This window comes from Ambystoma mexicanum, chromosome 13, assembly GCF_040938575.1.
Source record: "Ambystoma mexicanum isolate Mex_15411 chromosome 13, UKY_AmexF1_1, whole genome shotgun sequence".
NCBI classification, from domain to species: Eukaryota; Metazoa; Chordata; class Amphibia; order Caudata; family Ambystomatidae; genus Ambystoma; species Ambystoma mexicanum.
The window spans coordinates 246,928,023-246,953,753 of NC_090938.1; the positions used below are offsets into that span (position 1 = coordinate 246,928,023).

The 25,731-nt window shown below is 46.8% G+C and overlaps 1 protein-coding gene across 1 annotated transcript in view; it reads right to left on the bottom strand.

Moving 5' to 3' along the window:
* Nucleotides 1-2,552: 2,552 nt before the first annotated feature.
* Nucleotides 2,553-25,731, bottom strand: part of PIP4P1 (phosphatidylinositol-4,5-bisphosphate 4-phosphatase 1) — a 350,016-nt gene continuing 326,837 nt past the window's right edge. Inside the window, exon 7 of the mRNA XM_069633725.1 lies at nucleotides 2,553-6,731. Within this exon, the coding sequence (XP_069489826.1) occupies nucleotides 6,588-6,731 (144 nt within the window). The 3' untranslated portion in view covers nucleotides 2,553-6,587. The remainder of the gene's footprint in view (nucleotides 6,732-25,731) is intronic.

Below are 25,731 nucleotides of genomic sequence, written 5' to 3' on the forward strand. Positions count from 1 at the left end.
GCTGACACGGTTGAGGGAAAGGCTGCCGATCACACGAATCGGCGGGTGCCGTTGAGAAACTCGACGTATTCGTCGGCACCTTGGACCGCTACGACTGATCCGCCGAGGCAGAACCGTGGGTTGTGTGTTTGGTCCTAAGGGTATCATGTGCGTCCCTGTCACCGCGGTTTACAGTTCCCATAGCAGGACTATAGTCATGCCTGTTGGGGCCAAGGACGGACGTCGTGGAGCACACACGCTCCGATGTGAGGTCAATGGCAGCCGAATCCGAGCCATGGCTGTTGCTTAGCTCATCACTTTCAGCGGCTGCTGCGGCGGGGAGCTAAACTCGGCCTGCGACATAGCGTAGGCTGCCCAACGTTTTACTCGATGCTCCTTATCGTCTTAGGACGCAGGAGTAGGCTGTGCTTACAGGACACTTCGTCGTGATTGAGGGGAAGACACTTATTGCACCGACAGTGCTGGTCTTTCCAAGGGTATTTTCCTTTACAGGAAGGGCACAATTTAAATGGTGTCCTGTCCATAGCTGAGGTGTGTGACAGCAACAGCAAAACCAAAAGGGCAAAGAGGGGAGAAAGAAACACATTCTTGAAAAGAATAGAAAAACCTTAGACCCCACTCTCCCTACTATATAGCCAAGCCAGAGGGCCAGGCCATGCGGTCGGCAGCGCCGACCGGAGCACCCGCCGTCAAAGCTTGTTCTTTGCGGTATTCGGCAGTGATTTAGGAAGTAATAGTCGACGTGGGGACGATAATTAACGACCGGAGGTCGGGAAATAACAATTTTGCAATAAGTAGGAGCTCCACATTAGGCGACCAGCTGACTAGGCGGAAAAAAACAATCTGAGGGACCTATACGCGTGAGGAATTTTGGGTGCACTACAAGTCACGTTAGGGATAGGATTACAGGCACGCCCATTTCGACGCCCCCTTTCGAACCTCTAAAGACAAGATGCAATAAACTGCGGTTACCACTAGATGTCGGACTATATGCACAGCATGTGATTCTAAGCAGATTAACAAGCATCAGAAATATATATTATCTATTAGTGTTGTGTGATAATATAACCGGTTAGTAATTTTCTCAGTGTTATATGGACACAAATAAATAAGTATTTGTATAACTAATTGTCTAAATGTAATCCCTGACTTTGCACTGTGTGTGCTCATTCGAGACCCCTTACAAGCTCACCACCTCGTGAGACTTAGCGTAGACCATTCGTCCACCTACCTTGAACTGGTTTGGCTACAGCTCCCAGAGTTGTGCCCGTCACCATACTAGGTTGTCCTTCTATACATCTGTACACCAGACCAGAATATAGAAAATCAATCCCAACATTTCCCGCAAAAGGGGAAGACCTATAAAATCAAGATATTTAAATAAGATGCTTGTTAGCAGAGGTTCGTCTTGGGACTGGCAGCCCTCACTTGTTTAGGTGTGGGAAGAGGAAGAAAGGGACTCCACCTTTGAAGACTACTTGTATGTAATCAGGGCATTGGTCACACAGTGACAGAAACCCAAGTGACGCCTCTCTGATGAAGTTGAAACAAGTCTGATTGGTTGTGGTCTTGTGAATAAGGGATGTGACATAGCAGTTTGGGCTGGAATGCCCCTTTTGGTGTGCGACTAAGCTGGATTTGCATTTGGTCTTTCCCATTCAGTAATGGCATGGAAGGCTGAAAAACAATGGTCAGGGGGTTGGGATAAAGAGGGAGTGTGGGCGAGATGGCCAGGGATTTTGGATTCATGGTTCGTCCACAACCTTCCATCCATCCATCTATCACTCGTTCGCATTGCAAAAATATTGCAGTCATCCACAATATTGTGACGGTATATTCAACAGATGCAGACTTAATGCTTATATTCTGTTCACACATTCTGCCGCCCACAAGTAGCACTAGCCCTGCAGGGAAATGCTTTGCCTAGAAGGGTCATGCTCCTTGTTCTACAAGACATTTTCCACAATTTAATCGGAAGGGAAAAATGTACCGAGGGGTCGAGGGGGCTATAGGAGGTGTGAAACAAAGAGGCTTGATTCTCACAAAGGACCCAACATACAGTTTTCAAGGTGAAACCCACACCCCACTACTAAAGGCTCGTCTCCTATGGGGCAGCTTAAGAAAATCTCAGTTTAATGAAGGAATGGTTTGCAAATCCTCAAATGTACTTCTATATGAGGCGGAGGACTCTTCAAAGAACAATGTGTTGTTACACTCTTAAACTAACCGCTGAGGTGGAGCTTCGGTCCTTTCCACATCACTAGCTAAGGAGCAAAAGGCCTGAAATGTGGTTAATAGGTTGCACAAAGTACTGCAGATTTTTTTCACTTCAGGACTAATATAAAACTTTAATCAAGGGTTCACAGCCTGATGACATGATATTCAAAGCATGTGAATCCATGAAAAAACCAATGCTGGTGAAATGAAGTGGCAGGACACTGGAATGTTGGGTAAAGTCAACTGCTATTTTAGTATGTATAGTGGACAAAACAGGGTAATTTGTAGTGGAAATAACCTTCAGAAGGTTGACAATTCAAAACAAATCCAACACATTTCTTCATTCTTAGTCATCAGGGAGGATTTTTATTGAATTATTTCAGGAATGTCAAACCCTGATCACAAATGACAAACATCATTCAGAGGGGAAAAAGAAAATATATATAAGAGGGGATAACAACAGAAAAGTTCATTTTGTGCAACTTAAAAGACGGATTCAAAAGAAACATTTAAATAGATATTTACATCCGTTATTATACAGCTTTAAAATGTTTTTATACCAGCATAAACTTCCAGTGGATTCCAGCGTTTAACCCGTGATTAAAATGGACGAAAGCGCGGCCGATGCTGTGCAAATTATGCGCCAGGGGCAGAAGGCCTACCTCGCAGCTGTAAGTGGGCGAACAATAGTGGAACATGTACCAGCACTGATAGAGGGAGGTATGAAGTCAGCCACAGGTGTGGTGGGAGAGCCTTGCCATTTAGGAAAGAAGGCAATGGTCATACAGGGGTTATAACATGTCATAACAGCTGCCAACAAACATTTGTCTGGGAACATGAAACAGTCTTTCAGCGCCAATAAGGTATAACCTCCAACGTACGAGATACCACCCTTCTCTGTGATCACCCAACAGCAGTCCAGGGTCCACAAATCTTGCATAAAATACCTTGAATCCCCAAAAAGACAAAAAACAATTATATACCATCCTGGGAAATGCCACAGTATCCCTCGATCCTCAGCTGATGATGGGAACACTTTCTATTGAAACCTCAAAACACCCAAAGGCACTACAACCTCCACACCTTAGCCTAGGAACATCTAAAAGCTCTTGAGGGCCACCGACCCTTCAGACAGATCCAGGGAATAACCAACAGCACCCATAGGACCATCAAAATATCGCGCCTTTCCAGCAAATTGCCAATATCCTGATCAGAGTTACATCATCATAACTTAAAGCCAAAAGCAGTAAATGTCTCTTTTGAGGGTCATCAAATCAAGCCATCCGGGCCCGCAAGGCCAGGAAACCATCAGACCTTTCCCCCATTTTATTGTAACACTATTCAGACCCAATACCTCAGACCATATGCCCAGTCTGAAACCATACAAGACATTACCTGAAAAAGCAAACCATCACACACCTACATTCTGATAAATTAAACAGCACCATCCACCAACACAATCACACCATGTCAGGGGAACACCTAGGATAGCACTGCTCCACCATATCTGATAACTACTTCAACCTTACCAGGAACAAGGCAACAAAACCATGACCAACATCACAACTTCAACAGAATCAGCCAATCACACCAAGAGCCAACAACCGTTAGAACTCCACCAGGATCCCCCCAATAGCCTCTAAAGCTAACACATCACTAATAGGCTCATGCAAACGTACCACTCCACTTGGCCAATGGATTCCACACCACCAGATGGTCACACAGACAAGAATGATCCCAAAAATACCTTCAGTCAGCATGACAATTTTCAAATCTCAACATACCCATAATTACCATGTACTGCATGTGACATGGCAGCTAGACTACCACCATTTCCCTCCTCCGAACAGTCACAAACTCACTCATCTGTATGAGTGTTCATACCAGATGTTAAAGCAACAGTTCTACCATGATTTTCAAATAAAACCAAGCTCTTAGCCTGAAGATGGACATCTTTAGAATGCACTTCATGTACCTTTTGACTTTACTATGGATTAGGGTAACCAATGAGAACCTTAAGGACACATACTCTCTAAGAAAGCTCTTTAGATTTGCCACAAGGTGTTTATTTACCGCCTAATGGGGGAGGGCAGATGCCCTGTGGCCTAAACCTTGCATGCCATCCTGGACATCACCCACACCCCAGTTCTGTGGATCCCATAAAAAACCTTCTATTGTGTCCCAACTCTGAAGACCAAAGGCAGAGAAAGAGGTGGCATTCAAACTGTTAAGATCTTCATTTTATTACTTTTTGTGGGTTGGTAAGAAAGGATAGCAAAGCATTTATTTTAACAAAATGTCTCGTACACACATGCCTTCGGCCGTGAGATTATGTTGTTTTTAAAAGAGCCACGTATTTAAGAGTGTTGTGTGTGTTTTCTTGCTGTGTGATTACTAATCTAATTATTTATTTTGATATAGGGGCACGAGATCAGCAAATCCTCTATTGCTTACAATTTGATATTATAGTACCCCTCTATAAGGTTACCTTATATGTGTTTGTTTTGATATTACTTGGAGAGGGTTTCCATCAACATAGCACAGTGTGTACATGTAACTCAGGCCAGACCAGTACTTTGAAAGTATTCTTTTATGCATATATATACTTTTTCTTCTCTCGATGTTCAAGGCTGCTGTAAAGACCGGTTTCTCTTGATACATACAGATGGCTCATGCAGTATCTGAGAATCTGCCTCTGTGACTGAGGGGGTAACATATTAACACTGTTCTACAGCGGCCCACTCCGCGCCTTCGGGTTCTAAGGAAAATGTAGATACAGAAGATATTTGTCAGTTCTTTCGGTCTTACTACTTCAAAATGATTTTTTTTATTTTGCTTTGTTGCTTCAACGTCTTCTAGCCACTGTGTTCCACTTCTTCCCCGTCCAAGATATGTTTTGGGCCCTTTAAACATTTATGGACATTGAGGGGGCCCTATTACCCTGACCCGCAAATAACCACTCATCCCGAATGCCTCAAAACAGGTTGATGAATAACTTTTAGACTACAACTTCTGATTTACAGAACGTCTATCTATGGGAAATAGAACTGAAACATTTGGGATATTCCATCAGGTTTAGTCTTATTGTCTAAAATAAGAACTTCTAGAGTATTTGCTCTTCAGCCATCCTGCAAACAAGAAGACAGATATAAGTCACAAGTGGCACCATTGTATAAAATCAAGAAGCGCTACTTGCAATATGCTGCATTCCAAATAACAGACAGCACCTTTCGCATCCACTAAATGAGGAGCAATGCACTTTCAGAATACACCCCTCAATGCCTGGTCTGTCCTGATCTCCTAAAAATTTCTCTTCCATTCTTGAAATAACAGACTTTAAAATATAATCATCTGCCTATTGACTTCACCAGAGGCCTCCAACATTGACAACACTGTCTACCAACGTTCCCAACACTATCCCTTCCCGATCCCGAGCCCCACACGCCAATAATGGTCCATCCTTGTGCTCAAAACTAAATTTCACGCTCTGCTTTACACACACAATAGCTGGGTAGCTCCACCCTCTTAATTGCCACTTCATGCTCCAACACACTTTGGCAGACCTGAACCATCCTTCTGTAGGTCACTTGGCCATACAATATTATGCAATGTGCTGCACATTTGCAATGTGAAACACTACCAAATGCCACGAAATGCACAGTAGAAGTTGTCCAATGAGGAAAATAAAGAGTTCACCAACAGAAGGAATCAGGGGTCATTAGGCGGTTCAGGGATTTTAACTCACCAGGTCCCCGGTTCCAAAAAAAAAAAAAAATGTACCTATAACCGCCGATAACCTACGACAATTACTGGCCCATCATGGATTGTAGCAGACACAGAAAACTTTAAATGTTCCTCCAAGCATGACAGTGTTCAGTATAGAAGGAGATGCAGTCAACGGACATGCCACAAAGCCAGGTCAACCACACTCCTAGCAATCCAGTCTTCCTTTTCAGGTGGTTCAGTTCTGGGTGTGCAAACAGCAGAGTCCACCCAGCTTAACAAGCAATTATTAATCAGTTTGGTTTCTTCTTTAACTATGTGCAATATATCTCCAAATGAAAGGCAGCAGGCAGGGCACAGAAGAACACCCTTTGATATCACAGCTGGCCAGTAGGCATGATGGTAGTAGCCTCAAGATGTTCTCACTGTTCCCGCTGTGCTTCAACCTCAGCCTGGGAACAACTGCTGCAGTTGCATGTAGGAGCCTTGGAGGCCAGAAAGATAGGGAAGTAGCTGCTGAGCACAAGCAGGCTGGAACCAAGATTATGAGTATGGGTTAGCAACAAATGGTTAGGGAGAGGGCCGGACCGACATGGCTCAATGACTTCTTCCACTCACTGCTGCGTGATGTCTGGACGGAATGGAGCTCAGGAGAAACTTTGCACAGGGTGGCTGACTCGCATGCAGGCCCAGTAAATGGCACGACCCATAAAGGCTAGAGTAAGCAGCATGACTAGCACCCAAGAGGCGTAGATCCCACCATATGTCTGTGCAAGCTTCCAGGTCCCCACCTACAAGAAACAGGACAGAAAGTTAGGGCATCTCTATTAAATAAAACATGCCTTGTTCAGGCTCTAATACAACACTCTTGAATGGCCAAGTGACCCCATCATTCACTCCAATTGACGGTACAAGACTAACACCACAAAAGAAAGTCTTACTAGGAGGTGGGTACTAAAGACAAACACAAATTACCAGTGAGTTTTAGAGCCATACAATGATCATGGTAAAAAATGTGAAGCTCAATACAAACAAAGACAGATCAAACAATTCAAGAAATACACATCAGATAACGTCTAGTTTTGTACTAGGAAAGAAAATGTAAAATATGAACAGTTCAATATCTAGACTGCGTACAAGAAATCAAGGAGGTCCTTTTTCAGTCCAAGTTTCTATAAAAATAGGACAAACTTCATTGTAGCAAGTAAGGCCTATTGCTTTCACAGCTGTTGATGACTTGAGTTTTGTAAGGGTGCAGGAGGCGACTGACAAACAGGTTGCATGTTTGTTGGCATAAACTTTTATTTTATAGAAATTAAAGAGGACATCTCTCCCTCCTTAACTCTAAGAGAGGTTTCCCTGCCTCAACTAAAAGCTAAGAGTTCTGTCAGGATGCCCTTCTAAATTAAATAGTCCACGTCCTGTGTCAAAACCTATTTCCATCCTTCACACTCTAACTTAACTAAGGAAATGCTGATCTCTGTGGTCCAGAAAAAGGACTTCCTTCTTCTGACAGGCAATCAGAAGTTAGTTTCAAGATTTTGGGTTGGCCTTGTTTGTATCCTGGTTTCCTTTTTGGTCAACCTATTAATGTTCATTGTAATTGTTTATTAGTAGAGCGCTTATACACAACTGAAGTGCTTCAAGGCGAGAAGGGAACAAGGGAATACAACTGTCATTCTTAGGCCTTGACATTTCCGAATGATCTAACAAAGATAACTAGCTTACTCCGCCAGAGGCATTTCTACTAGTGCAAGTGCATGACAGGAAGGAAAGAGAGAAGGGGTCTGGCGGGGAAGGAAGAGAGCATGCAATCAGTAAGACATGCATTACTTACCGTAAAAGCATTTCTGATGATTGTATCTGCTTAGATTCACATGCTGTTCATATGGTCCGACATCCAGTGGTAACCGCGGAGTATTGCATCTTGTCTTTCGGGGGACCGAAAGGGGACGTCGGCATAGGCATGTCTGAAACACTTTCCCTATCGTGACGTGTGTAGTACCCAAAATCCCTCACGCACCGGGGTCCCTCCGATTGTATTTTTTCTGCCATGAGGGAGCCCAAGGCTATAGTGAGTGAGTACACGAAGAGAGAAAGTAGTAAGAAGTCTATGTTCCATCCACCCCGAGCGGGGAGGCAGGGAGGGCGCATGTGAATCTAAGCAGATACAATCATCAGAAATGCTTTTACAGTAAGTAATGCATGTCTTCTGATGCTTGTTAATCTGCTTAGAATCACATGCTGTGCATAGACTAGCAAGCAGTACCCAGAGTTGGAGGTGGGTAGTGAGAAGGAACAGTAGAAAAAAGAAGTCTTAGTACTGCTTGTCCCACCTGAGAATCAGATCTAGAATGAGTGTCTAGGCAATAGTGTTTTGTAAAGGTGTGTACAGAACTCCAGGTTGCCGCTTTGCAAATGGACTCTAGGGGAACATTTGCAATGAATGCTATGGATGCCCCAGTGCCTCGAGTAGAATGTGCTCTAGGCTTGAAGGGCAGTTCTCCCTTTGCAAGAGTGTAACATAGTGTGATGCATTTGACAATCCACCTTGATCTTGCTGATTTAGAGACAGGGTCCCCTTCTCTACCATCTGCCACTGAAACAAAGAATTGTTTAGTTTTCCTCAGTGGTTTAGTTCTATCCATGTAGAACATGACTGCCCTGCGTACATCTAGTGTGTGAAGGCTTCTTTCGGCCATGTTAGTAGGTCTCTGGAAGAACATGGGTAGTTCGATTGACTGGTTCACATGGAACTTCAAAATAAATTTCAGCGCAAATCTGGGATGTGTGCGCAGAACTACCTTATCTTTGTGGACTAACAAAGGGGTCCAAAACCGAGAGGGCCTGTAGTTCGCCAACTCTTCTGATAGAAGTGATAGCTACCAGAAAGGCTGTCTTGTAGGTCAGGTCTTTCAGACTAGCTTTATGCATAGGCTCAAAAGGGGGTCCCATGAGCCTAGTTAAAACCACATTTAGGTCCCACCCAGGGGCTGGGGGGGATACATTCTTTTAACCCCTTCCATAAAGGCTTTGATCGTAGGTATTTTCCACCACGACACCTTGTGCTGTGACGTGGTGCAGGCTGACAACGCCGCTAGGTGAACCTTTAAGGAATTGAAGACTAACCCAACAGTCCAACAGATGGGTTCGATATAACACAATGTGTGAAGGCGAGCAATCGGTGGGATTGACGCCTTTGGAACTGCACCAGATGACAAAACGTTTCCATTTGCTGGCATAGCAATAACGTGCGTTAGGCTTTCTTGCTCCCTCAGTATGTCCATGCATCGTTGAGGGAGTTGCAGATGTCCAAACTCTATGACCTCAGGAGCCAGGCTGCTACGTTCAGAGTTTGTGGGCATGATATGATATGGCATTTGTAACGCGCCTATACACAAGTGCTGGGTGCAGAGTCCCCCCCCCTGTCCTGAGACAACATGTTGTACGGGCAGGGCAGCTTGACTGGTGGGGAGAGGGACATTTCCATCAGGTGCGCAAACCAAGGTTGGCGGGCCCACATGGGAGCCACCAGAATCATGGTGACTGGTTCCTGGTGCATCTTTTGTACTATCTTGTTCAGAAGGGGAATCGGGGAGGTGGGGGGGGGGGGGCGTAGACAAATTTCCCCGACCAAGTTATCCAGAGACCGTTCCTCTTGGATCGGTTCTGGGGGTACCTGGAGGGGTAATCTTGGCATTGGGCGTTCTGCTGAGTAGCGAACAGGTCGATCTCTGGAAACCCACATTCTGCGAAGACGTTGGATACAATGTCTTAATGCAGTCGCCATTCGTACTCTTCTGGCAGAGGAAAATCTCTGCTGAGTACGTCTGCCAGAAGATTGAGTTCCCCTGGAACATGTTGGGATATCAGGAACATCTTGTGTTTGAGAGCCCATATCCAGATGTTCTGGGACAGCTAGGATAGCCCTGGAGAGTGAGTGCCCCCCTGTTTGTTGAGGTAATACATTGCTGTTGTGCTGTCGGTTAAGACCAGCACTGTCTTCCCTTGCAGTTGCTCCTGAAAGGCTTTCAATGCTTTGAACACTGCTAGTAGCTCCAGTAGGTTTATATGGTTGGACGCTACCTGAGGGGACCACACTCCATGCGCTGTCTGTTGAAGCAGGTGAGCCTCCCACCCCGTGAGAGATGCGTCTGTCGTGAGAGTGGCTTCCACTGCAGGGGTGGTGAAGGTTTTCCCCTTCAAGAGGTTCTCCCTCGACCACCACTGCAGAGAGAGAAAGAGGGCTGGCGAGACAACTAACAGATCTTCCCATTGTCCGCTGGCCTGACACCACTGGCTGTTGAGCCACTCTTGCATGGGACGCATGCGCAGCCGCGCATGGGGAACCAAGTATATGCATGACACCATCATTCCTAGCAAACACATAGCTTTGCGTACCATCACCTCTCGACTGGCTACATACTGAGGAACCCGAGAGAGCATGTTCTGAACCCTCTCGCTGGAAGGGAAGACTAGACGGTCTTCTGTACGAATTAGAGCCCCCAGGAACTGTTTTACTTGGCTGGGGACCAAGCTGGATTTCTTTTCGTTGATAGAAAATCCCGGGCTGAACAGTAGATCTACTGTTTTTTGGGTGTTCGAAAAACAAACGTCGAACGAGTCCCCCGTGATGAGCCAATCATCGAGGTAAGGGTAACATGGAACTGAAAGTCTGCGCAGGTGTGCCGCTGCCACTGACAGGACCTTGGTAAACACCCTTGGCGCCGAGGCTATGCCGAAGGGGAGTACCTTGAACTGGTAGTGTTTGTCCTGAATCATGAACCTTAGGAATTTTCTGTGCACTGGCAGCATTGAAATATGAAAGTATGCATCTTTTATATCCAATGTTGTCATGAAGTCCCCCTGTTTTAGAAATGGGATCACCTCTTGCAGTGTTACCATGCAAAACTTCTGGGGCTTTATGAACTTGTTCGCTGGGCGCATGTCTAGAACAGGACGCATGGTGAGATCCTTTTTGGGTACAAGGAAGTACACTGAATAGATACCCTCGTTTACCTGAAGAATCGGGACGGCTTCTATGGCGTCCTTTCCCAGCAGCGCTTCCACCTCTTGGATCAGGATCTGCAGATGTTCCGGTGAAAGGTGTCAATGTTTCGGCGGTCTGAACTGTGGAGGTCAGGCGAATTCCACGCAGTAACCGTGGGCGACCATCTTTAAGACCCACTGGTCTGAAGTTATCCCCTTCCATGCCTTGAGGAAGGATGTTAATCGCCCCCCCGACCGGGGAGACATGGGAGGGGACCTGGACTTGGTGGTAATTTCTGACCCGAAGTTGACGTTCCTCTGGAATTGGAGCCCCTGCCTCTATTCTTTCCGCGCTTCTGACCCCTCTGGGGGTAGTAAGTGGGGCTTGCAGCAGGTTGACTTGAGTTGAAGTTGCCCGTGCCGAAGTTGTTTTGTGCGGCGCAGGCTTGTCCTCGAAAGGACCGCCGAGAATTACTGCCCCTCTGTGAAGAGGATTTCTGGTAAATCTGGTGCAGCGACTTAATAAGCTCCTTCTTGGCGGTCTCCAACGCATCGTCTACCGCCTTCCCGAAGAGGTTGGTCTCTTCGATGGGTTTGTTGATAATGGATGCCCGAGTCTCAGGCCTGAATCCGACGTGCGCAGCCACGCGTGCCTCTATAGGAGAGTACCCTCTGCGAGAGACCTGCCTGCTGTCTCTGCGGTGTCCAGGGTATTCTTTACCACATTCTGATTGGCAAGTTTGCCCTCCGAGACAATGACGAGAAGCTTGGCTCTGGTTGGTTCCGGAACCTCTTGAAGGCCTTCCTGGAGTAGGTTCCATTGGGCATCGACGTAGCTTGCTAGTAACGTCCTGTTATTGGCAATCCGGACGGTATAGGCCGCCGCCGAAGTAGCCCGTTTGCCTAAGGCATACAACCTTTTGGACTCCTTGTCCGGGGGTGACTCTCCCGTGGCAAGGGGAACCCCTGCTCTCTTGCGAGTGTTGGTCACCACCAGCGAGTCTGGGATTGCGTGTCCTTTGATATAAAGCGGGTCGGTGGGGGAGGGTCGGAAAAGTTTTTCGACCCTTGGGTTCACAGCCCTAGTCTGAACGGGTGTAAGGAAGGGGCCAGCCGTCTCTTTACAGAGCTCAAGAGGGATAGACTGGCTTGCTGGAGGCTTTTCATTAATAATGTACTCCGCGAAATCTTGTTCGGGCAAGGCTTCAAGCGTGGCAATTTTAAAGAATTCCGCTGATTTTTTAAACATGTTGTTGAAAGCCATTTGATCATCCACCGGGGAAGCTTGTCGAATCGGGGTGGATGGGGGGAAAGTCGAGGCAAACAATATCAGAGTTGTGATCGTCCTGCTGAGTGTCCTCCCAGTTGTCCGTTGCTCCTTGATCTTCCCCATAGTAGTCCAGAAAAGAAGACTCCTCTTCTTCTGTATAGATGTCTCTATATGTGTCCATCTGGACATCTTCTTGATAGTCAACTTGGTGTTGGACATCTAGGTGTTGGATATCTTGTGTTTGAGGGTTAGGGTCTACCCGAGCTTTTTTCGGGTAAAGTTGATCAGAAGCCCTGAAAAACTGCTCCAGCCGATCCATACACCCCTCAAATTGCTCCGTGGTCCACTTGGATGACCCAAATGGACCTAGCTGAGTAGGAACCATGTTCTCCGTCCTAAGGCGTCGAGAGGATCTCCTCAGGGTGCTTGAGAGGGGTACCTGGCTTTCTTCGTAACAGTCTTCAGGATCGTCTTCCCAATCAGTGGAAAACTTTTTGGCAGATTAGCCCATAACTGTTGGCGGAACCGGTACTAGACCCACTGCCGTAGCAATCCTATTGATGCTCTTACGGATAGACACCTAATCTTCGGGAGACAACGCCTCCGACGATGTGTCGGCAGTGAAAATGTCTTCCGTGGCTCCAGAAGGGCCAGCGGATGGCTTCTCGGGTAGAGGCCTAGTCGTAGTTTTCGGGCCTGTACGGGCCTTGGAAACCTTGGAATTCGTCGAAGTTTCTTGTTCTGAAACTTCGGCGCGTGTAGTTTGGGGAGTAGCGCCCTTGTTATGTTTGTTATGCCCAGTCGTCATGCGCTGCTGCGGATGCGGGGAAGGCTTTGGATCAGACCGATCCGTGGGCGCCGACTAAAGTTTCCGGCGGACCCGTTGGCGCTTTCGCCTTCCTCGATGAAGTCGTTGAGGAGGGCGTTTGGGTTGTGTGCTTTGTGCGGTGCGATTGTACGCCCCTATCACGGGGTGTGGTCCCTAAAGAAAGGCCGAAGTCGAGCCTGGAAGGATCAGGGACAGGTGTGGCAGCCCTAGAATAGTCTGCCTCAAGGTCTATAACGTCCGCGTTGGACGTTTGATCATCCGATGTACCCCCGTTACTTTCGGCTGGTGTCGCAGCAGGAGAGGGAGGCTCCACGTGTGACATTCCGTACGCGGCCCACCGCTTCAACCGGCACCTTAAGGGTTTTAGGTTTAAGGAGTTTACACGCCGAACACTGCTTTTCGTCGTGCTCTAGGGGGAGACAAGCGTTACACGACGTGTGCTCGTCTTTCCACGGATATCTGACCCTACACACAGGGCAGAACCTAAATGGAGTCCTTTCCATAGCAGAAGGGAAGGGTGACCAGACCAAAAAGGAAAGCAGTGGCAAAGAGGAAAGACATAACAGTATGGCAAACCCCGAGCCCACTCGCCCTACTGTGTAGGCCGGCCCGACCACGTGGAAGTCCGAACACCGGATCTTAGGCGCCGGAACCCACAGCCGTAGACGATTCCCCCGTAGTCTTCGTCGAAGATGTTCATGATGGGCGAAGTGACTTAACGGGGAATAACCGACAATTCGGTAAGATAAACAATGTCTCATGAAGAGCTCCGCTATAGGGCGACCAGTTATCTGGGCGGACAAAAACAATCCGAGGGACCTCTGCGCGTGAGGGATTTTGGGTACTACACACGTCACGATAGGGATAGTGTTTCAGACACGCCTATGTCGACGTCCCCTTTCGGTCCCCCGAAAGACAAGATGCAATACTCTGCGGTTACCACTGGATGTCGGACCATATGCACAGCATGTGATTCTAAGCAGATTAACAAGCATCAGAAACTACCGTACTACGCCTAAAGACTGTCAGACAGTGTAAGTGCATGACAGAGTGGGGAGAGCGGGGGGTGGAGGGGCAGGGGTGAGAGGGAAAAGTAAAAGTACATACAGGACACTAAACTACCGTACTAGGCCTAGTACATTCAAACAGGACGTGCAAGTGCGCTGACAGGAAGTGCGGATGGGGGAGGTGAGGGTGGGCTTTTGTGGAGACAAGTGCGCCCAGTCCACCAGGGGCCTGGGTTTAGTGCAGAGTGGTTGCCCCTCTCATGGAACGTATTCCGAGTGCAGTAGTGCCAAACAGAGTGCAGAGGCCCGGAGGCAAGTGCAGTACTGGAGGGGGAGCCTGGGACCTGTGAGGCTCTGGAGGTGCCACCAGGGGACCAGTCAGCGAACTGAGCAAGCTAGGGAGGAGAAAGGAAATGAGGAGGGGAAGCAGGAGAGGAGAGAAAGCAGGTTAGCAGAGGAGAGGGAGAGAGAACGAGGAAGAGAAGAGTAAGGTCTTGAGGAGTTTCTGGAACTTAAGGAGATCCGGCTCAAGATGGAGAGAGGCATGGAGGCTGTTCCAGGGAGGCACCTGCAGAGGATAAAGATCTACCCCCAAATCTGTGTTTGGAAAAGCAGTTCACCCCCAGAGAGTTGGAGGAGGCCAAGCGGAGGGCTCTAGAAGTAGAGCATTTAGGAAGAGAGTTTCAGAGATAGTATGGGCCCCGGCCTCAGAAAGCCTTGCAGACTATGCAGAGGGATTTGAACTTGATCCTTGCACCCACAGGGAGCCAGTGGAGGGATTTCAGTGCCAGAGAGATGCGGTCCCTAGGCTTGAGGCCAATGATAAGTCTTACGGTTCTTTTCTGAGAGGTAGAAGTAGAAAGATTGAGAAAGACTGTTGCAGTAGCACAGTCTGGAGAGAACCAGGGCTCTGGAGACAGCGAGCCTCTGAGGGAAGATGAGAAAAGGTAGAGTACCTCTGAGGAGGAGCAGCTGATAATGGGACTTTTTGGAGATGTCGGAGATGTGAGAAGATTTTCTGCCTCACTGGTGTGCGAGGGCGCAGGAACAAGGGAGGCTGGCCAGAGTGAAAGTGGGAAAGCGGGAGCAGGGGTCATAATGAGGACAAGCTCCGTCTTACTGGCATTAAGGCAGAGATCATTAGCAGCACAGCAAGACTGATTTGCGGACAATTAGGAATGAGCGAGGAGGAGGAAGAGGCCGTGGGTAGCCTGAAAGAGAGCAGAGTGTCATCCACATAATACTGAAAGTTGAAGGTGAAGGCAGAGATCTTGTGGGCCAAAGGTGCTATGTAGAGATTGAAAACCCAGGGGGATAGATTAGATCCCTGTGGGACCCACAAGTAGAGAGAGTGATAGCGGAGAGAAAGGACCCAAGTTCCACATGGGAGGGACGGTCAGAGAAAGGACGGTAGCCACGCTAGGGCCTGATCTGTCATGCCCAGAGTATCACGGTGACGGGAGATCAGGATGTTGTGGTTTACTGTATCGAAAAGAGAGGTCAAGAAGAATGAGGACAGAGGGAGGCTTTCAGGGCAGGTGTTCAGAAGAGCAGCTTCTGTGCCTCTGAATGCTCTAAAGCCAGATTGATGGTCATGGAGACAATCAACAGATTCAGTTAGGAGGGTAAGATGAGAGATAGCCAACATCTCCAGGAGTTTGGCCAGGAAAGGGGTGATAGAGATCAGGCGATAGTTTGAAGAGCAGAAGGGTTGGCAGAGGATTTTTTGAGCAGAGGGTGTGCAAGAGAATGCTTGAGTTATGTGGGGGAAACTCCAGTGGCCAAGGCTGGAGCTAGAGAGTCGATGTTGTCCTTGATGGTTTTGGAGGGGCAAGGGTCCACCTGTTTGGAAGAAGTTTTCATAGACTGACCTCCTGAGGTGTGACAGGGGAGAGGGAGGAGAGTAGAGGGGCGTGGTGGCGGCAGCAGAGGGGTGGGGGGCAAGAGATGATGGTGCACGAGTGGGTGCAGACTAGAGAGGACAGGATGGCAAGTGTTTTGGCGGTGAAGTGTGCACTCAGGGCCCCCGCAAAGGGCCTAGGTAGGTGCAATAGAGGATGAGGCTGCAGTAGGGTGGGCGAGTTCCATGCAGACTTTGAAAAATTCGGCTGTGTTGTTGGAAAAGAGAGAGAGAGAGAGAGAGGGAGAGAGGGAGAGAGAGAGAGAATAGAGGGGGAGTATGGAGAGGGAGAGAGAAGGAAGAGAAGAGAAGGAGAGGGAAGAGGGAAGAGGGAAGAGAGAAAGAGAAAGAGAAAGAGAAAGAGAAAGGGAGTATGGAGAGAAAGAATAGAGAGGGGGAGTATGGAGAGAGAAGGAAGAGAAGAGAACGAGAGAAAGAACGAGAGAAAGAGAAAGAGAGAGAGAGAGACAGAGAGAGAGAGGGGGAGAGAGAGGGGGAGAGAGAGGAGGAGAGAGAGGAGGAGAGAGAGGGGGAGAGGGTCCCTGACTTGGTATCTTTCACTCTTCTTTGGCTTCTACTATACCCGGTACTTTACCTGAAATAAAACGGCCAGAGGAGACCGTTTGGCAACTTCCTGAGTCAGTCTTATTAAGGGTTCAAATTAACCACAAACAGAAGTATTATACAAAATAAAGGTTCATTATAAATACAACTAGGCCAAGTTAAGTCTAGTACTTTGTCATAGGGCCTCATTACAGGTCAGCCGTTCCGGAAAGAACGGTGGTGGTAAATCCGCCACCACCGCTCTTTCCGAACCGGCTGATCTCGGGTTCTGCAGGAGGGAGGTGTCACTCCCGCCAGGTCTGACCTGGCGGGTTTAACACCACCTGCCTGCAGGCGGACATGGAAACACTGGCACCATTACAACATGGTGCCGGTGTTTCCACTTCCCCACTCCCATGGAGTCCTGTGGGACTCCATGGGAATGGGGAATTACAGAATTCCGCTTCCGGAATTCCCGGGTCACCGGGGTCGTAATGCCCCGGCAATTCCAGGAATCACAGAGGCGGAATGGTAACACTAGTCCGGCGGTAATCTGCAGGTTTTTCCGGCTTGGTTACCGCCAGACACGTAATGAGGCCCAGAGAGTCATAAACACATTATAAAAACACAACACAATGCTTGAAGGTACACCGACCAAAGCATAAACATTCTTCAGAATAACTAATCGTAAGGAAGTTAGACCGTATCAAACAATTAGCATAGGGCACACCTATTCATGGGGAGTAAAACCATAAGTTACTTTTAGATAACTTTACAGTAAGTCAAGGTTAGTAGACCCTGTCAGTCATGCAGTGACACACTAAGAAATCAATTAATAAACCAACCGTGTTACCAGGATACTTTTCTGAATAGTGGAACACAGAATTAAGGAACAGTATGAACCTAGCATAACACAAGGTTATACCAGGTGGGTAAGACCTTATGGAGTAATCCACAATTACAGTTGCTGTTCAGATCAGTGGAACATAACACAGACTAAGGTAAGCAATAACTCCAACTTATTTTAGGATGGCACACAGCTATTGAAGGCAAGTAAAACACAAAGCAGACCTATTCTAGACAGGCTATACAGCAGATCAGGGGAACAAGATCCAGTTGGCAAATGTATACATTAATATTCTGAAAGAAATAGCTAAGTGAAGCCAACAGAATTACTTTTGGGAAAGCAGCATAACCAAATCACAGGTGAGAAAGATAACCTTACATATACTTTTCAGAATGGCAAAACACATTCAAGGTAAGTAAGAACCTTTGCAACTGCCCACTCTCAGAGGGGCAGCTACCAACCATAAGTAAGTAACTTTTAAACACTTGTTATACTTTTCAAGGAAGAATCCTTTTTCCTATCCAGTCCTTCCCTAGTCTACTGCATGAGTTCTCTCAGACGCAGAAGAGGGACCCTAGTGGTCTAGGACCCCAGCTATAGCCAGGGTTGAGATTGGGTTCAGTTGCAGGTAAAGTCAGAGTTCCTGAGGAAGTCTCTTCAAGTAAGCAAGTATTTCACTTTAGAGTTAGTTGAAAGGGCCCAGGTTGTTCTGTGAAGACACCCTATGAGGATTCCAGCAGTCGGCCTGGGTGAACTAGATGGGGACTCCCAAACACAAGAAGCACGTCAAACCTTATTGCAACAGCCTCCTCAATCTTCCCTGCGACCCCTCCAGCTAACCCAGAATAGGGCAACAAGATTTATCCTTGGCCTGAAGCGCAGGGATCATATCTCTCTTGCCCTACAATGCCTTCACTGACTCCCAGTCTCAGCACAGATTAAATTCAAATCCCTCTGTATCATCCACAAGGCTATCTGGGGCCGGGGACAACTATCTTCAATGCTTCCTGACCAAATACTCACCTTCTAGACTCCTGCGTTCATCTGGCACCGACTCCCTTTTTGTGTGGCGGTTTACTAAACAGAGAGCTGGTGGGCTCCCTCCTGGGGAATAGCCTCCCTCTCCCTGTGCGTCTTGAGCAGACCGCCTTAAGTTACCTCTTCCTTCTCCTCTCTTCCCTGCTAATCATACAGTAGCGTGACTGATGTGCAGGACCCTTATGTATCCTTGGGGCCCTGACCCCAATCTCCCAATCTCTCATCCCAGTTGCTGTCTATTTCCTGCACTTACTTAGGCGCACCCTCCCAATGGGATTGCACTTATGTTCTTCTCTTCTTAGCACTTCACCCTGAGCACTTCTCCATGAGCACCACAGCACTTATCCCTTACCCCCTCCCCTCTGCACTTGCATGTTCTGAACACTCAAAAGGCATAGTAGATTAGTCTCCCCTCCATTTTATTCTCATTATTTGTTTGTACTATTAATTCAATTATTTTCTTTGTAGTAATTTATGGTCTACCTTCACCTGTTGCCCTGTGGAAGCTTTGAAACAGTTTTGCTAATTGTATAAGCGCCTAACAAATGACCAATAAATAAAATAAAGCTATACAGAAATCACAGGCTTAATAAGTAAATACCCCAGCCAAAACAGTACCTTAGCACATAAGAAGAGTTTGCAAAGGGGGAGATTTCAGGATTTGCAGCCAAAAACCCAGTCGATGAATTCCTTGCCATGAAGACGGAAGACAGGGCACTGGAAGGGATTTTGCAGCAAGAATCAACAGGGAAGGCTCAGGCAAGAGTTACTTCACAACTGGATGTGGCTCTGTGGTTTTGGCGCCCTTTTCAGGCACCAGGAGAAGACTGAATATCGCTGGTCGGATTCCGGTTTCTAATCTGGTCCAGCACTCTGGTTAGGGGACTTCAAGGACTTAATGTCTCTGGTGGGCCAGGAGGCTGCCACCAAATTGTCCGCTCGATTCAGAATTCGGAAGACCATACACTGCACAATGGCTCAAGGTCCCAGGGTATTGAAGCCTTGCAATGTTGCAGCACGACGTGGGATGGCTCAGCAGCTTCCAGGTTCAGAGTATTTAACAGGAACTACAGCACAACTTCTGCAATCTCTCCCTGCATTTTACAGAAAAGGGTGGCCTGGCTGTCCAATCAGGACAGCAAGCGCCCCCATTGAGACGGGGCTCTTTTCAGGCAAGGTGAAAGACAGTGCTGCAGAGATTTGGACTCCTACCTCGCATCCTGCCTTCTCAGACCCTCTGGAGCCTTGGCAGGGAATACAAAGGATTCACGCCGAAGTTAAAACTCCCACTGAAGTCGTTCCAGCCCAGAATCGTAGGGGAAGACCTCAGAAACTACAAGCAACCAATGGCAAAAAGGAAAGGATCCAACCATTTTGGAAAAATGGTGGCCCTTCTGTGCTTTACCGAGGCTGAATTACAAGCCTGCAAGTAAAAAAAAGGTAAAACCACTGCCATCAACCATTCATGTAAACTCGCAATTGTAACTAGATGTTACCAGGTAAGTAAGAAAGGGGATACATTGTATCCTCCAGCACTCCACATAAAGGTGGGGTGTGCTGGCTCACTATTCAAAATGTAAAGGTGGATTAAAATCCCTCTTTACTACTTGCGAATTGAAGTTCAACCAAGCACATGAAAGATAAATTAACAGGGGAGCCCATAGGGGCAACCCAGCCTAAGCCTGTTAGGCAAAGTTTGTATGCAGTACCCTCTGGGAACACTACAAAACTCTGACTACAGGTATAGGAAACCCAACCTTTGGTATAAGCCTGTACTACACAGTGTTGCTAGTGTGTTGAGCAGCCAGGCTTATCTCAAGAGGGGTCAATGTGAGCTGTAGGGCAGTTAAACAGAGATTCACAGTGACAAGTATTCAAATAAACACTTACACTCAAGGTTTCTTGCATTAACAATTATTAATTTATTTATCAGTCAGTTAGAATAAGCCTTCTTCAGACGGGAGCAATACAATGGTTACACACAATACACTTCAATACTGCACACACTTGGTTTCTAAATCAGTAAAAACCCTTTTGGGATGGCCCACAGACACAACCTACACCCTCAGGTGACTTCAATTGCTAGGGTGCTGGGGACATTAATATCTTACTGTTTGCATTTAGAATACTTTTATAAGTTGGTAAAAGGAAAAGGTTATTACAACAAGAGACCACAAATATTCTTAAGCAGGCAAATACTTTTGGATCCCCACAGCAGAGTCATTCAGTATAACAGGCTAGGACACAGTCAATGGGCAAGCGTCTTATATAGGATGAAGCACGTAGAAAAGTCTTTGAACAATGTTTTAGAAGTCTTTGAAGAAAAGAAGAATCAAATGTAAGGCCACAAGCCGTTAGACTTGTGAGGGTAGAAGATGCAAGCAACTCTACAGCAAGAGGTAAGCTCCCTCAGACTATGTACAGTACCTTTGAATTGAAGAAAAAGTGCAGCAGATAACTTCTGCTCCTGTGGAGCTCTGCAGATCTCACTGTTCCTGGGCCTCAGTCATGGGGACAAGAGGGAGGACTTCTGGGGACTCCTGCACTGCAATTGAACGGTCACTGCTCGCAACTGGCAATCTTGAAATCAGTGGCTGTTCAGTGTTTCAGCTCCTCGCTTCTACCGCAAATAGCAACACTGCGGTTCCTGGCTGTCGAGGTGGGCTTTCCTTGCTTCTGGGGTCCTGCAATCTATTGAGGGGGCTCAGGCTCGGTCAGTGCTGCTTCCTGGGAGCCCAGAGGAACTTCCTGAAGTTCTAGGTCTGCTTAAAAGCAATGTACACAATCTGGTGTTCCTCTCCCTGGCTATACGGTTTCCAGCAGCAACTCTGTGGAAATACAACCAGCTCAGAGAAGGATGTCCAGGTGGCTTACTTTGGAGTTGATTGGTCCCACCAACTCAAGGGGAGAAGTCGTCCTTGAAGGGGCTTCTCTGTCGATATGAATTTTGAGTTTTAGCACAGCAGCAGGGCTTCATCGGGCAAACCAACGGTCCAGGAGTTGCAGCATGCGTCCTCTTCAAGTTCTTCTTCAGTTCCTTTGTCCAGTGGTCGACTCTGCCTTCCAAGCCAAAAGCCTTTCCTTTCATTCAGTTCCCTCCCATTCATTCCAGCCGAGTTGTCAGTCACCCAGCAGGGTGGCTGTCCTTGTTGGACAGTCAGCCGGCCAATCACTACAGAGTGCATTTGTGTCTCCTAGGAGACTAAGCACAGTGAGTTTCAGGCACCTCCCTAACTTCCTGCCTACCCCAGACACCCTGGAGCCAGAGGCAGGCTTCACTCGTGAATCTCACCAAAGGCAAAGCGAACAATGGGACCAAACCTGGTTTGGCGCGCGGAGCAAATCTCAAGAACCTTTCCACAAAGAAATGGTGAAAAAAAGACAACCAGGGCCATTTTGACAAAAATCCTTAGGTGCTTTACTGCAGCTGCGAACGCAGCCCGCAGTAAATGCACACCATAGTAGTTAAAACGAAACCACTACCACCAGCCATTGGAAAGGGTAAAATAAAAAATGTTAGATGAGAAGTTAGACAAAGGGGATACTAGGTAACCCCTCCAGCACCCTATTGTAAGATAATGTGTGCTGGGTCTAGAAAGTTACAAATGTAAGTAAAGTCAATTTCACATTACTGCTCTGGGAAACAGTAGTTTATCCCAGAGAAGGTATTTACACCTTGGGGAAATGTAACAGACTTCCCTGTGCCACTGCACTGAAGGTGCTGTGTGACACAAAAGATGATGCCTATGGAGTTTGTCAGACTTAACAACCAAAAGAAACGCAAAGCTCAGAAATCACATTAAATATATGAGTGGGAAAAAGGTCTCGCTCTCTCCAGGTTAAAAAAAAAAATCAAGTCCTCAAAATCCAGCAAAGTTTCTGGGGGTCTTTAAGGTGGAGGGTAGCACATTTCTGAGAATTCTCCCTAACAAAGCCCAAAAGTTGTAGGAAACTATAAACTTCAACCATACACTATGGAGAGACTTAAAAAGGTTACCCATTAACAAAAAAAAAAGTAAAAGACTTGGTAGGAGGGGGTGGGGGGGGGTAAGATTCCCCTTCACCTAGGGACAACGTAAAATAGTTAACTAATCAAGGCAAAAAAGTTCTGGGGTTGACACAGTTTAGGAAGATTTATCACAGATATGAAAATCTTACCCAACACTCCTCTACGCCAACTACACTGTTCAAGGTTGGCCTGTTAGGCAAGGACCTGTGCTACCAATGCAAGAGACAGCAGCTCTCTATTACATATGTTCTGTGACTGTCAATGGATTTTCATTTTCTGGGCCAACATAATGGACAGACCAAATAGAGTGTTTGACTGCAGCTATAACCTAAGCTTTAATGCTCGATCATAAATCCATCAAGAAGCTGGAAAAGGTTTTGGCCGATGTACCCGTACTGAATCCCATTGAAAAATCCACAGCCAGGAACTCTTTCTTTGTCAACAACAATATCATGATCCCACCAACACATAGGAACCAACGCCACAACTGACACGACATATCCGATCTGGTAAAACCACAACTACATGGACAACTTTCAAGACACTGGAAAACCTCACAACCACCCTAGCATCCCACAAGGCCACACCGTATGTAGACTACATCCTTCCTGCTCTATAATTCAAGGCACCTTCCCCTCGACTCTCACCAGACAAATACTCTGCTTCTCAAGAAACCAACACTGGACCCTGACGACATCTGCAACTACCACCCCATCTTTCCTTCCTATGCAAGATCCTTGAGAAAGCAGTAGCCACCCAACTCCTCTAGCACATCGAATGCAATAACCTCATTCGGGATTCAGACCCAAATGCAGCACAGAAACAGCTACCATCAAGGCCATCGACAATGCCCTTAAAATAGTTGATGATGGTCGTCCTTGCCTTCTGGTTCTCCTTGACCTCTCACCAGCAATTGACACAGAAGACCACCAGACACGACAATCTACATCGTCACATGAGGAACAGCAAGATGATCCTCAGCTGGTTAAAATTCTACCTTGCTAATCACCAACAGCTCATGTGATTGGATTCCTTCAGGTCACCAAATCCAGACATCTGTGCAGTCCTGCAAGGATCCATCCTGTCCCCTTTGATTTTCCATCTTTTCATGGAAATGCTTAGATTTGCCCAATCGCTTCAACAGTTCAGGAAAGGACTCAAAACCTCCTTGCCAACACACCTAGGTCCCCATACCACCTACTCCCCCACCCTACCTGAGATTGATCTGCTCCTCACGGTTTCCTCCCCTTGTTGCTTGCGGATCCCTTTTTTGCCAATTGCCCCACAATCTTGCTAGGGCCCTACTCCCTTTTTCCCTGCTTGCCTCACTGTGTTCTTCCCCCTATAAAGCGCTCTGTTGCTCTCCAAAGCTAGGTCTGCACTCAATAAATACCTAATAATAATATACCATCTCTTTTTGTGTATAGAAATGGAGCACAAACCTCACAAAAGGAATCTCAGTCCTCATGCTCTGAGCGATAAGTCAGAGAATTTAGCTTTACTGAAGAGATTGAACAATAGCCTGATATTTCATCAAAAAATACTGCCCTCTGTGCATATTTCTCATGCAGTTAATTCTCATGTTTCCCCAATTTGTGATTATTTTGTCCTCACGTTTCCATCAGGAATTTTGTAGTTTTCTTTCTTTAATGAAATATATTTGAGTGTTGATAACTCCATTCCCTTCTACCTTCAGATATAGATTCCAGATACTGGGTCTGTGTTCTGGCGTCCATTTGTAATTCAAATTATGGAACTTTCCTGAAGCTCTAAAAATGAGACAAATTCTCCCTCTAAAAATTGGATCCTAGTGAGAAGGCAGATCATCCCATTATGGCCTTACATTTATGTGAGAGATCCAACAGAAATGTACAACAGATCAGCATCCCCATCACTTAAACCAACATGGGTTATTATTACTGAGTTATCAATCTACTTGCCAGTTCGGTTACAGCAGCAAGAGGGTCACTTTGCAGATTGTGGATGACGTTATGGATTTCTTAGACTTTGGTGAGGCTAGTTTACTTGTGCTTCTGAATTTCTCAGGCGTATTTGACACTTTGGACCATGAGGTGCTGTTTTCCAGCCGAGTAGGAGTGGTGGAGACGGCCCTGACCTGGTTCACTTTCTTCATGTAGTTTGCTCAGGTGTGCTTAGATGCCTTCCAACCTGTTGCAGGGTTCCTCAAGGTTCCATCCTCACTCCAATATAGTTTAATATCTACTTGGAACCACTTGAGATGTGGTGCTCAGGTCAAGTCTTGAGGTGTGCCAAGATGCAGAGAACACCAATTATATCTTAAGGTGTCCCCTCCAGCTTACATTGTTTGTCTGGGTGATGATTTGGTTGCTACTGAGGATTGGATGTCTACAGACGCTCCAAAACCTAATCCACTGAAAACTGAATTCGTCACATATTCAATAGTGGATGACTCCACTCTGATTTCACCTACTTTGGTGTTCTCTGCAAAAGCATTGGGCCTCATTACGACTACGGTGGTAGCCGCGCCGGTATAACCAGAGTCGTTTTTGCCGGCGCCCGGGAATGGGCAATTACCGGGTCATTACGGCCCTGCCGAACCCGGTAATTGCCCATTACCGGCCGTCGGTAAAACATGCTCCCCATTCCCGAAAGGGCTCAATGGGAATGGGGAGGCCGGATGCACCGGCACAATTCAGAATGGTCGGGCCTGGCTGGCGGTAAGGCACCCGCGAGCAGAACTCTTAGTTTGCCGATACCGTAACAACGGCACCAGCAAGCTTCCCAGTACCATTGTTACTCTATCAGCAAAATGTGGCCCATTGTGCTACATTTTGAATTGTATTGATACATTTTAAGTTACACATTTCTAGTTTATTAAAGACTTATTTTTTTAGCATAGCCCTCCGCAGAAGCTAAATGTTTTCATTTCCTCCACATTTGTGTGTAGTAATCAAAGCCTTGATTTCATCATGACTGGATAGTTGGAAGGTTATTCTAATCGGTTTACCAGCTTCATTAGTTACCTTGAAGTTGTCTTACATTCTGTTGCCCGACTGGTTTCCGGCTTATGGAAATTTGATCACAATTCGCCTAGTATAATCTTGCCTTTGTTGCCTTCCCATTCACTTGTGCATTTATTTCAAGATCTGCTGCTCTACCTGCACAGCTATAGTCCTAGGTACACCCGACTATCTAGCTTCAAATCTATTTCCGGAGTCATCAGATCATCTCTGAACCAGGAAATTCTGCTGCTGCTCTATTCGAGGTTTAAACAGGCATGATTTGCTGCTCAAGCTTTCTCTTCAGCAGCCCCATACAACTGGAATCCTTCATCCCCTCCTGCCCACCCTTATGTTTTTCTGTAAAGCTCTGAAAAT